General features: G+C 50.0%; 1 protein-coding gene across 2 annotated transcripts in view; it reads right to left on the bottom strand.

Moving 5' to 3' along the window:
• Positions 1 to 922, bottom strand: part of Tyro3 (TYRO3 protein tyrosine kinase) — an 18,685-nt gene extending 17,763 nt beyond the window's left edge. Inside the window, exon 1 of one of the 2 annotated variants that reach the window (XM_055593545.1) lies at positions 735 to 922. In XM_055593545.1, coding sequence (XP_055449520.1) covers positions 735 to 828 — 94 coding nt within the window. In that variant the 5' untranslated portion in view covers positions 829 to 922. Of the gene's footprint in view, positions 1 to 114; positions 151 to 734 lie in introns of those variants that run through there. The other variant, XM_055593614.1, reaches the window with a different exon arrangement.
• Positions 923 to 10,530: the final 9,608 nt, after the last annotated feature.

Raw genomic sequence — 10,530 nt, forward strand, 5'->3', positions numbered from 1 at the left:
TGGCAAAGAACTCAGTTTTTTAAGAAATGCTAGCTGGATGGCGGCTGCCCTGGCCCCTGTCTCAACCCTACTACCCCTTTCACCCTCCCAAGACAGGGAGAAATGGCCTCACACCCCTCCTGGAGCAGCCAGCAGCTCCTGGTGTGTGCAGGGCGAACTTGCCAAGGGTGCTGCCCTCCTGTCTCGGGGAAATGCCTCAGCGGCTATGTGGCAGCGTAAAGCTAATCTTCCCGAGGAGCAGTAACCTTCACCCAGCCCAAGCTCTTCAACGTTCGGGTTTCCGGGAGCTCCAAGGGCCACAGGAACTGGAGTACCGCCAGAGGTCTTTCAGAACCCCGCGCCTTCACAGCCCCGGGTGCTCGAACCCAGACCCCCGTAGTTTCAGAGTGGGACCTCGGGGGGGGGGGGTGTGCTCGGAAGGCTGAACGGGTTCTCTGGACTGGCGAAAGGGGAACAAACAACTAGGAACACAGAGGCGGGAAAATACAATCCTAAGCACCCCCGGCTGCCCACACCCCCCCACTCCCTTCCTTCGCACTGAGCCAGCCCCGGGCGCGAGAAAGTTGGGGGCGGGGGCCGCGGCCGGGGGTCCAGCAGCCGACCCCCGCCGCGTCCCAGCCTCGGCCTTCCAGCCCGGGGCCACCGACCCCCACCTCTGGCCGGCCCAGGCCCAGGTCTCGCCCGCCGCCGTCCCCGCTCCCCGCCGCCTCCCCGGGCCATCCCCCTCCCCTTACCTGCGGCCGCGGACCCGGGGAGCAGCAGAGAGGCCAGCCCCGCCAGCAGCAGCGGCGGGAGCCCCGGCCGCCCCATGCTCCGCCTCAGCGCCATCGGCGGCGACGCCGCACCATGCCGGGCCCCGGCCCGCGAGCGAGCGAGCGAGCGCCGGGAGAGAGGAGGGCGGCGGAGGAGGAGGGGCGGGAGACCCGCGGGAGGGGCGGGGGGCGGCGCTCGGCCGGGGCGTCCCGGACCCGCGGCCGCAGCCGTCAGCGCCGAGGAGTCCCCGGGGCCGCTGCCGGGCCAGCGCGCTCCTTCCCCAGCCGCCGCCGCCGCCGCCGCCGCTGCCGCTGATTCATGTTCTCCGGCGAGCCGCCGCCTCCTCCCGGCCCGCCCGCCCTCCGCGGAGCTCGTGCCGCGCCCCCCTTCCTCCCCCGCCGCGCAGCCCGGGTGGCGAGAGCCGAGCGCTAACCTCGGCCGCCGCCCGACCTCCCGCCCACCTCCGGGCGGCGCATCCCGGCCCGCTCTGCCGCCGCCGCGGCCGGGAGGACCTGCCTCGCTCCCGGGACGGGCACCCGGCCACGCCCCTGCTCTCCAGTCCGCAGCGCGGCGCCCCGGATCCTCGCCCCAGGACCCCCCACTTGGACGCCCCTCCCGCGGCTCAGCGCGGTTCGAAATCCTCACCTCGGGGTCCCGCACAGCCCTCCCGGAGCGTAAAGCACCTACTAAACGCCGCGACCCTCGCCTGCCCCCGGGACGGCTGGGACGGCTCAGCCCAGGACCTTCCAGCATCCCTGCACCCCTTTCCCTGAGCTTTTCACACCCTTTTTTTTCTTATTCTTATCCGTTCTCTTTTATCGCCAGAGTCTCTCTAGCCCACCCTCCCAGGGTGTTTTCCAGCTTGTCGGACCCCTAGAGTTTTCCAAGACCTGTTTAGTAAAGCAGCGCTCTCCATCCCCCGCTGCCAGCCCACACAGGCCAAAGCCAGATCACCGGGTATCTTTCTGACCCCCCAACTCCTAGGACATAGTGTGAACACAGGCGTTGTCTTCATACTGGCCAGCGAAGCGTGGGCTATTATTAATAGACCACCTTGCGCACAGTAGGCGCTCCGTAAACAAATAGGCAGATCCTTGTTGAAGGAATGAATAATTGCCTCTCCACAACCAGTAGTCACGGGAGGCGGCCCTGCCCACAGACATCCTGTCAGGAAGATGCAGAGCTGGTTCCAGATCACACCTGCCAGGTCCTATACTTGTCCTTACCTCTGCTTGACCCCTGGAGACCAACCCACAAAGCCCTTTCCAGAGGTCCTGGATGGGGAGCAGGAACAAGCCAGTGAGCCGTCCCAAGAGGCGCTCTTCCTGGATCCTTTCAAGGGAGCAGCAGCAGCCCCCTCTTCCTCCGCTTGGCCCCATCAGTGCTTGTTTATTAATTATCTTAATGATAACAGCAGTGCTGGCGGCGCCTCAGACCCAGCTGGGGGCGCCCCCAGGCGGCTGCACAGGAAGACACTTGGGAAGTCTCCTCAACAGTTGGGTAGCAGGGGCCCCGACTTGCTGCTGAGCTCTCTGCTAATTTTTTGAGGGGGGGGGACGACTCTTGGATGGCTCCAGGACCTTTTCCTAAAGGGAAAAAAAGAAAAAGAACGCCAAAAACCACATAAACCTGCGCTTTCCAAGAGCTTTGGAATGTGGAGTGTCAGACGGTCTGGAATGGAAGCCAGGGTGGCTGAGCTGCTGTCACCTTCTACATTGTCACCCCTCACTTCTCAAGTCTCCAGTAAGGGGACACTCCTCTTCATTTTAACCGACCTTAAAAAAGAGTCTTCCTGGAAGATGTTGAATCTTTAGGCCAAACTCAGCTTCTGCTTCCTTCCTGAGTGGATAGGGAATTCTAGCCCAAGGGGTTACAGTGTGTTATCAGTCAAACTGGATCCTTAGGCAAGTCATGGATGTGCCTTTATTCTCCACTTATAAAAATTTCTCATCCTAGCTGCAAGCCTGGGCTACATTACCATCCTGCCAGGGAGCACACTTGCCCTGAAGGACAGGGAGTCCTGGCTCCGTGTTCCCTCCCTAATTTCACTCCAGTCTCCCTCCTGGCTCTCCATATTTCTACTTACAGGGCCAAAGTGGCAGGCAGAAACCTGTGGGGTTCTGATACGCTTTTTTATCTTTTTATCTCATATACAATGATAGTTAGTTCCAAAGTTCTTACAACCCACTCAGTCAGTCTCTCTCTCTCTCTTTCTCTCTCTCAGCATAGCATAGAAATGTGCTTCTGGGGGTATGTGAGCAGGTGTGATTTCTGTGGAAGAGATGTGTAGGTGGCTGAGAGGGTGTGCATTGTGATGTAGGAGGGAGGGTGTGCATTTGTGCAAATTCTAAATGTGACTGAAGCTTTGTGGGCGGGCGGGGAGAAAGTGTGTTCTTGTGTGTGTCTGTGTGTGTGTGTGACTGGAGGAGGATGACTGCCTGTGCAAATGCATGCCTGCAACAGTCCCCTTCCTTCCGTAAATGCCTTGCTTGGAGGGAAACTAATCAAATCAGCAGGAAATGTATTTGACCTAACGGGGAAGCAGCTGTCCCTGGAGTTCCTGTCCTCGGGACAGAACCAGAGCTGTCTGTTTCAGGGGAGGAATATGCTGGTGCATGGGTAAAAGAGTGCTGTGAAAGGAAGAGCTAGCAGTAGCTAGTGGACAGGTCAAAGTTGACCATAGCCTCTCCTGACTCTGTTAAATGTTCAAAATTAGGGCTAGTAAAATGGCTCAGTGGTTGGGTGCACTCGCTGCTCTTGCAGAAAACCCCTGGTTTCACTCCCTGATCCCACATGATGGCTCACAACCATCTCTAACTCCAGGCCCAGGGGATGTGACAACCTCTTGTGACCTCCTCAGACCCCAGCACACACATGATGCACACACTTAACGTACAGGCAACACTCATACATGTACCACCACCCACAGTAGCGGGAAACCTGAGGCCAATTTCCAAGGTCCTAGGAAACAGCCACTTCAATTTCTGCAGATTTGAGGCCTCTCTCCCCTCAGGGGAAAGGAACCAAGGTGAACATGCCGAGCTCCCTGACCTGTACCAGAGGACCTGTTCTTCCCTAATCACCATCTCTCTAGTGTTGGCATGTCCCATTCAAGGAGTGAGGAAGACTACAGAATATGGTCATTATCACTTTATAGGCAAACATTGTTTGCTTTGGGGGTTTACTAGGGAAAATAATGCCTATAGTTAAATTCTAAGGGTTCTGGAAACTGTTGCTATGCCTACCAAATGCTAACCAGGAGATCGAGCCACTCCTTGCCCCACAGAAAATGAAGCATAAAGGTATATTCCCAGAGGAGACTACACTTTCCCTTAGACTCACTAGGAAAAGTCTCAAATGATCAGGTTTTTCCCCAAAACAGATTTAAGAATAATAAGGAAAAAAAAAGTTTGGGTTTTCTGAAAGGGAAGATGGGTCCAAAAATGGAAGAAAAGAGACATGGCTAAGTGGTTAAGAACACTTGCAGAGGTCCTGGGCTAGTTCCCAGCACCGAGAGGAAAATGCTTGAGGGGAAGAATTGCATATTTGAATGTGTCTATGTATCTTATTAGTCTTTATTAGTGTTCACAGGGCGAAGTGAACACTTGTGACCCCAGCACTTGGGGAGGCAGAAGCAGGCAGATCTCTGTGAGTTTGAACCCAGCCTGGTCTACAAATCGAGTCCAGGACAGCCAGGGCCACACAGAGAAACCTTGTCTTGAAAAACAAACAAACAAATTACCGTGTGCTTGTGTACAAGATTGAGCCTGTAAGGAGGCTCATGTCACAGCCTGCATGTAGCCAGCACAGCACAACTTTGTGGAATTAGTGAAGGTTTTTTTTTTTTTTTCCACTTTTTCTTGAGTTTTGAGGGATCAAACTCAAGTTTCCAGGCTGGCATGCCAAGCACGTTTACTGAGCCATCTTGGCAGCTCCTTAATTCTCTTTAATTGTGGCCTGGAAGGCGAGGACTTTTCTTATTTATTTATTTATTATTTATATAGTATTCTGCCCCCATGTTTGTCTGCGCAACAGAGAAATGCACCAGATCTCACTATAGATGGTTGTGAGCCACCATGTGGTTGCTGGGAATTGAACTTAGGACCTTTGGAAGAACAGCCAGTGCTCTTAACCTCTGAGCCGTCTCTCCAGCCCCCAGGTGAGGATTTTTCATCTCTAATTTATTCACTTATGTTGAGGTATGTGTGTATATGTACATGCACATATGTGGAGTTTTTAAACATTAACTTTATTTGGGGTGGTTAGGCCTCTACCTCCCTTCCAACTCCCAACCCTACGTAGGAGAGAGAAGGTTAGTGGAGGGAGGGTGTGCAGACCCCTTTACTTCTTCTGCCCGTTTAGGCCTTTGTGGGATATGCCAATTTCTGTCAACAGTAAACACAGCCAGCAACATCCTCCAAGCTGCTGCACCCCAAAGCGTCTGTCTGCTCCAAATCACCACACCGTCCATCTCTGGTCTCTCCAAACTGTTACATGCCAACAGGCCACCACCGCAGGCCACACCACTCTTTCTGGGCTCTCAAATTTATATCCTCAGAGCTCTAGACCATGACCCTCTCCCTGCTGCACAAGGTGGACCATTACCAGCTGGCAAAAGCCACACCCCGAGGAAGACCATTAACAGGTGTAGATAAACTTAGCCCAACTAAAAAACTAAAATCTCACACTTGAATTAAAACAAAAACATATTCATATAACATAACTGGGTTTGTTTGTTTGTTTGTTTGTTTGTTTGTTTTTGGTTTTTTGAGACAGGGTTTCTCTGTGTAGCCTTGGCTGTCCTGGACTCGCATAATAGACCAGGCTGGCCTCGAACTCACAGAGATCCTCCTGCCTCTGCCTTCCTGAGTGCTGGGATTACAGGTGTTAGCCGCCGTACCCAACTCATAACTGAGTTTTTGGAAAAAAAACGAAACTTCCATTACACGTGCACATGTCCCTGTGTTCACATGTGTGCGCGTGTCAATCTCACATGTCGCTTCTTCTCCCAATCCCCTTCTAAGACTTGCTATGTTGCCCTGCCTGACCTGGAACTCGGGATGTAGACCAGGCTGGCCTCAAACTCTGAGATCCAGCTCTCTCTACCTCTGGAGTGCTGTTATTAAGGACATGTACCATGACCAGTTCTACCTCCTTTTTTTTTTTTTTTTTTTAATTGTTGAAACAATCCAGGAGATTAGACTTGGAAGCTAGCAAGCCCAGGGATGTGCTTGTCTCTGCTTTCCCACAAGTAGGCTTAAAAGCGTGTTCTCCACGGTGTCCAGTTTTTCAACGTGGGCACTCAACTGCTCCTTCTGCCATGCCTTTGCTCCCTGATCCTAGACTCTTAACTCTCTGGAACTATAAGCCCCGTTAAACACTTTCTTTTCTAGGTTGCTTTGGTCATGGTTGTTTTCACAGCAATAGAAAAGTAACGGACGCAAACAAAGGAGGCTAGACTTGGTGTTAAACATCTAGAATCCTGGTACTGGAAAGGTAGAGTAGAGGCAGGAAGATTGTCACCTGGCCAAGGCTAGCCTGGTCTAGACGGAAAGTTCAAGACAGCCAAGGTGACAGAGACCCTGTTTCAATAAATCCAAACCAGGGGCTGGAGAGATGGCTCAGCGGTTAGGGCTGGCTACTCTTGGAGTCAATTCTCAGCACTCACATGGTAGCTCACAGCCATGTGCAACTCTAGGCACAGGGGATTCTTCTGGTCTCTGCAGAGGCTGCACACACATAGCATACAGACATACATATAGGCAAAATACCCATACACAAAAGCCCAAATCGGGCCCTTTGATCTATTCCTGCACTTCCAGCTACCTTGGGGCTAGGAAGGTGACTCCCTTGAATCCAGGAGTTCAACATAAGCCTGGGCAGCAGCCTGAGCAACAAAACAAAACCTTGCCTCAAAAAGCAAAACAAAAAACCAGGCTTGGTGGTACAAAGCTGTAATCCCAGCACTCAGGGAAGCAGAGGCAGGCATATCTCTGTGAGTTTGAGGCCAGCCTGGTCTACAAAGCAAGTCCAGGATAGCCAAGGCCACACAGAGAAACCCTGTCTCAAAAAAACCAAACCAAACAAAAAACATGTATAACCTAAGTCTAATCCTAAAAGAAACATCAGAACATTCCTGAGTGAAAATGGGGCGATGCTGCTACTAGGTACATGGCTGAGGAAAGGGGTTTATTTTGGACATGGGGGAGAAGTCAGCCAAAGGCATCTGGAAGGGCCCTGACTTAACCAGGCCATGAGAGGAGAGATTGGGAGAGTGAGAAAAGAGAAGAGAGAGAAAAGAGAGCCAAGAAGCCAAGAGAAAGCCAGCCAGGAGCTAAGACAGCACACATGGCCAAAATGGCTGGGTTATATTAGCATCAGAAGCTAGGGGTAGGGAAGCCCAACCCCTGGGGTGGAGAGGTAGAGGTAGGGGCTTAGGGGCCAGGGTGAGAAGTACTGGAAGGAGCCACAGGTGCTGAGTGACGCTTGTCCCAGATTTCTTTGGACCTGACAAATCCCAATTGAGAATCACTCTACAATATACCCTGCCAATACTACCATGAAACTGCCAAAATCAACAAAAACATAAAATATCTAGAACGCTCAGCTGGGGATGTGGCCCAGTGGTAAAAGACATACTTAGCATGCTCCATTGTGGGTTCAGTCTTCAGCAATCCCAACTCCCAAAATGCTTAAGAAATTGTTAGTTATAGACATAGAAACCAAACATATGAGACATGCTTGATATGGTCTCAGGACAGAAAAAGAATGTATGGGGAGAAAATGAATTTATCTGTGTAAAGCTGGTGGTCAATATCCACTATTAATTTTAAAACATGCCCTGTTAATATTATATAGAGCCAGGCAGATCTTTTTGAGTTTGAGGCCAGCCTGGTCTACATAACAACCCAGGACAGCCAGAGATCTATTACACAGAGAAACCCTGTCTCGAAAAAAAAAAAAAAAATTACATATTTCCAAGCTTAGCAGCTCAGGACTATAATCTCAGGTATGAGGCAGGATGGGGGTCAAAGAGTGATTGGGCAGGATGAGCAATTTCAAGACCTGAGCAAGGCCAGCAGTGATAGCACAGGCTGGGATTTTTGCTGACAAAGCAGAGGCAGAAGGGCCAGGAGTAGGAGGCCAGAATGGGATAGACATTTTGGGCTGGGCATGGTGGCCCATGCCTTTAATCCTGGTACTCGGGAAGAAGAGGCAGGAGACCTCTGTGAGTTCAAGGCCGGCCTGGTCCACAGAGTGAGTTCCAGGATAGCCAAGACTACACAGAGAAACCCTATCTTGAAAAACAACAAAAACAAAAACAAAAAAAAGGTCAAGATCATCTTTGACTACATACTGAGTTCTAGGTCAGCCTGGGATATAATGATACACACACACACACACACACACACACACACACACACACACTCCACCCTGCCCATAATGTAATCTCAGCTGTGAGATTAACTTGTGAGAGCTTGTGAGAGGCTAATGTGGACAAGACAAGGAGACTCTGTGTCAAACAAAATAAAATAAAATGTAAGGGGACTGCTGGGAAAGTAAGTCCGTTGGTGGAGTGCCCAGCCATCATTCAATTAAACTGGTTGTGGTGACACACTTGCCCGCAATCTCAGCACTCAGGAAGTAGAGGATCAAGATTTAAGGGTCACTCTCTGTTAGAGAGTAAGCTGGAAGCCAGCCTGGGCTACTCAGTGCTTAAGAGCGCATCCTGCTCTTCCAGGGAAAGCACCCACATCAGGCAGCTTCGCGGCCACCTGTAACTCTAGCTGCAGGGGTATCTAACACCTCTGGCCTCCATAGGCAGCTACCCTCGCATGCACGTGCCCTTAGAAGATAGGCACACAGATATGTCATTAAAATAAAAAATCATCTTTAAACAAACAAACAAACAAACAAACAAAAGCCACCGGTAGGTTTGGTGGCTCACGGTATAATTCCAGCACTCTCGAGTTTGAGGCAAGGGGATTCCCAAGAATTTGAGGCTAGCCTCAACTACACAGTGAGTTCCAGGGGAGCCTGGGCTGCACTGCCTTAATGGAGCAGCAACGATAAAAGCAGACAAATAAGGACTACATATTCAGCCTAAGATAGCTCTATAAGTAATTTTAAATCTACAAGAGATTTTCCCTTCTCTCCTAGACATTTAGTTAATAAAATAAACTGGCCACTGGTGCAGTTGTCCACAATTGGATTTAGCTAATTGTGTTCTTGAGTCCTTGTATATTAAGTTCCTCTACTGCTATTATTCTGACTGCTAGGTTCTAATGCTTGACTATATTCTGATTTTTTTTTTTTTTTTTTTAGACAAGTGGTGTGCCAAGCGGTGGTGCATGCCTTTAATCCCAGCACTTGGGAGGCAGAGGCAGGTGATCTCTGTGAGTTTGAGACCAGCTTGATATACAGAATGAGTTCTAGGACAGCCAGGCCTACACAGAGAAACCTTGTCTCAAAACAAACAAACAAACAAACAAACAAGAAAGAATTCTTGGATATTTTGTACTTCTAAGCCATCACATCAAGAGGGAAATTGTGTGCAACTGTTTCACCTTTAGTGATGCTAAGGTTTGTCAGTAAAGGCTGGGTGTGGTAGTTACCAACACTGAGGGATGGAGGCAGGAGGATCTGAAAATTCAAGGTCATCCTTGGTTGCACAGCAAATTCAAGGCCAGCCTGAGCTACATTAGACCTTGTGAGGGTTCAAAAACAAATAGGTTGGATGTATGTAGTTGGTAAAGTACTCACCTGCGTCCATTATTTCATCTTTGAGCTATGCTTTCCTCTTTTCATTCTGCAGCTTTCTGCCAGCAACTTCCTACCTCCTGAACTTCTTACTAGGTCTAAAACTGTTTGAAAGGCTCGCTAAAGACTCTTGACTCAAGTCTCCAGACAAAGATCTGGAGACTCTCTGAAGGATTATGTAGATTTGAAGGACCATTAGTATTACCTGAAAAACTTGTTAGAAGTACAAACTCTTGGGTCTTTCAAAAGCTCTGAGGTGAGGCGTATCAATGTTTTCTTCTTTGTTTGATTTTTGTTTTTTCGAAACAGGTTTTCTCTGTGTAGCTGAGTAGTTTCTCTGTGTGGCTGTCCTGAACTCGCTTAGTGAATCAGGCTGGCCCTTGGACTGCAGCAATCCCATTGCTAGAATTACTGGTGCCTGTCACCCTGGCCAGCATCATAAATGTGTTATAACAAGTCTTCCCAGTAAATTATGATAGCTGTTAGAAGTTTTATTTACTTAATTATTTACCTTTATTTTATGTGCATTGATGTTTTGCCTACATGTATGTCTATGTGAGCGTGTCAGATCTTGGAGTGACAGTTGTGAGCCGACATGTGGTGCTGGGATTTGAACCTGGGTCCTCTGGAAGAGTAGTCAGTGTCCTTAACTGCCGAGCCATCTTTCCAGACTCATGCCTGCTAAAGTTTTAAGTCACTGGATTAACATTGGCTGTCCTAGGATGGGCTCAAACAATGATTTACTAAGAATAAGAATATGTACAGCAATACACTGATTGCTTAACATTATGAAGCTAAGGACAAGGACCTATGCTCACAGGGAAGTCAGTCTACCCAGGGCTTTTTGTTTGTTTGGGGACAGGGTTTCTCTGTGTAGCCTTGGTTGTCCTGAACTTGCTTGGTAGACCATGCTGGCTTTTGACTCACTGAGTGCTGGGATTACAGGCAAGCAGCAGCATGCCTGGTAACACAGGGTTTTTTATTTTGTCAAAACAGGGTGTTGGGCTGATGAAATGG

The sequence above is a fragment of the Psammomys obesus genome, unplaced genomic scaffold (assembly GCF_907164565.1).
Source record: "Psammomys obesus unplaced genomic scaffold, mPsaObe1.curated_primary_1811, whole genome shotgun sequence".
Taxonomy (NCBI): domain Eukaryota; kingdom Metazoa; phylum Chordata; class Mammalia; order Rodentia; family Muridae; genus Psammomys; species Psammomys obesus.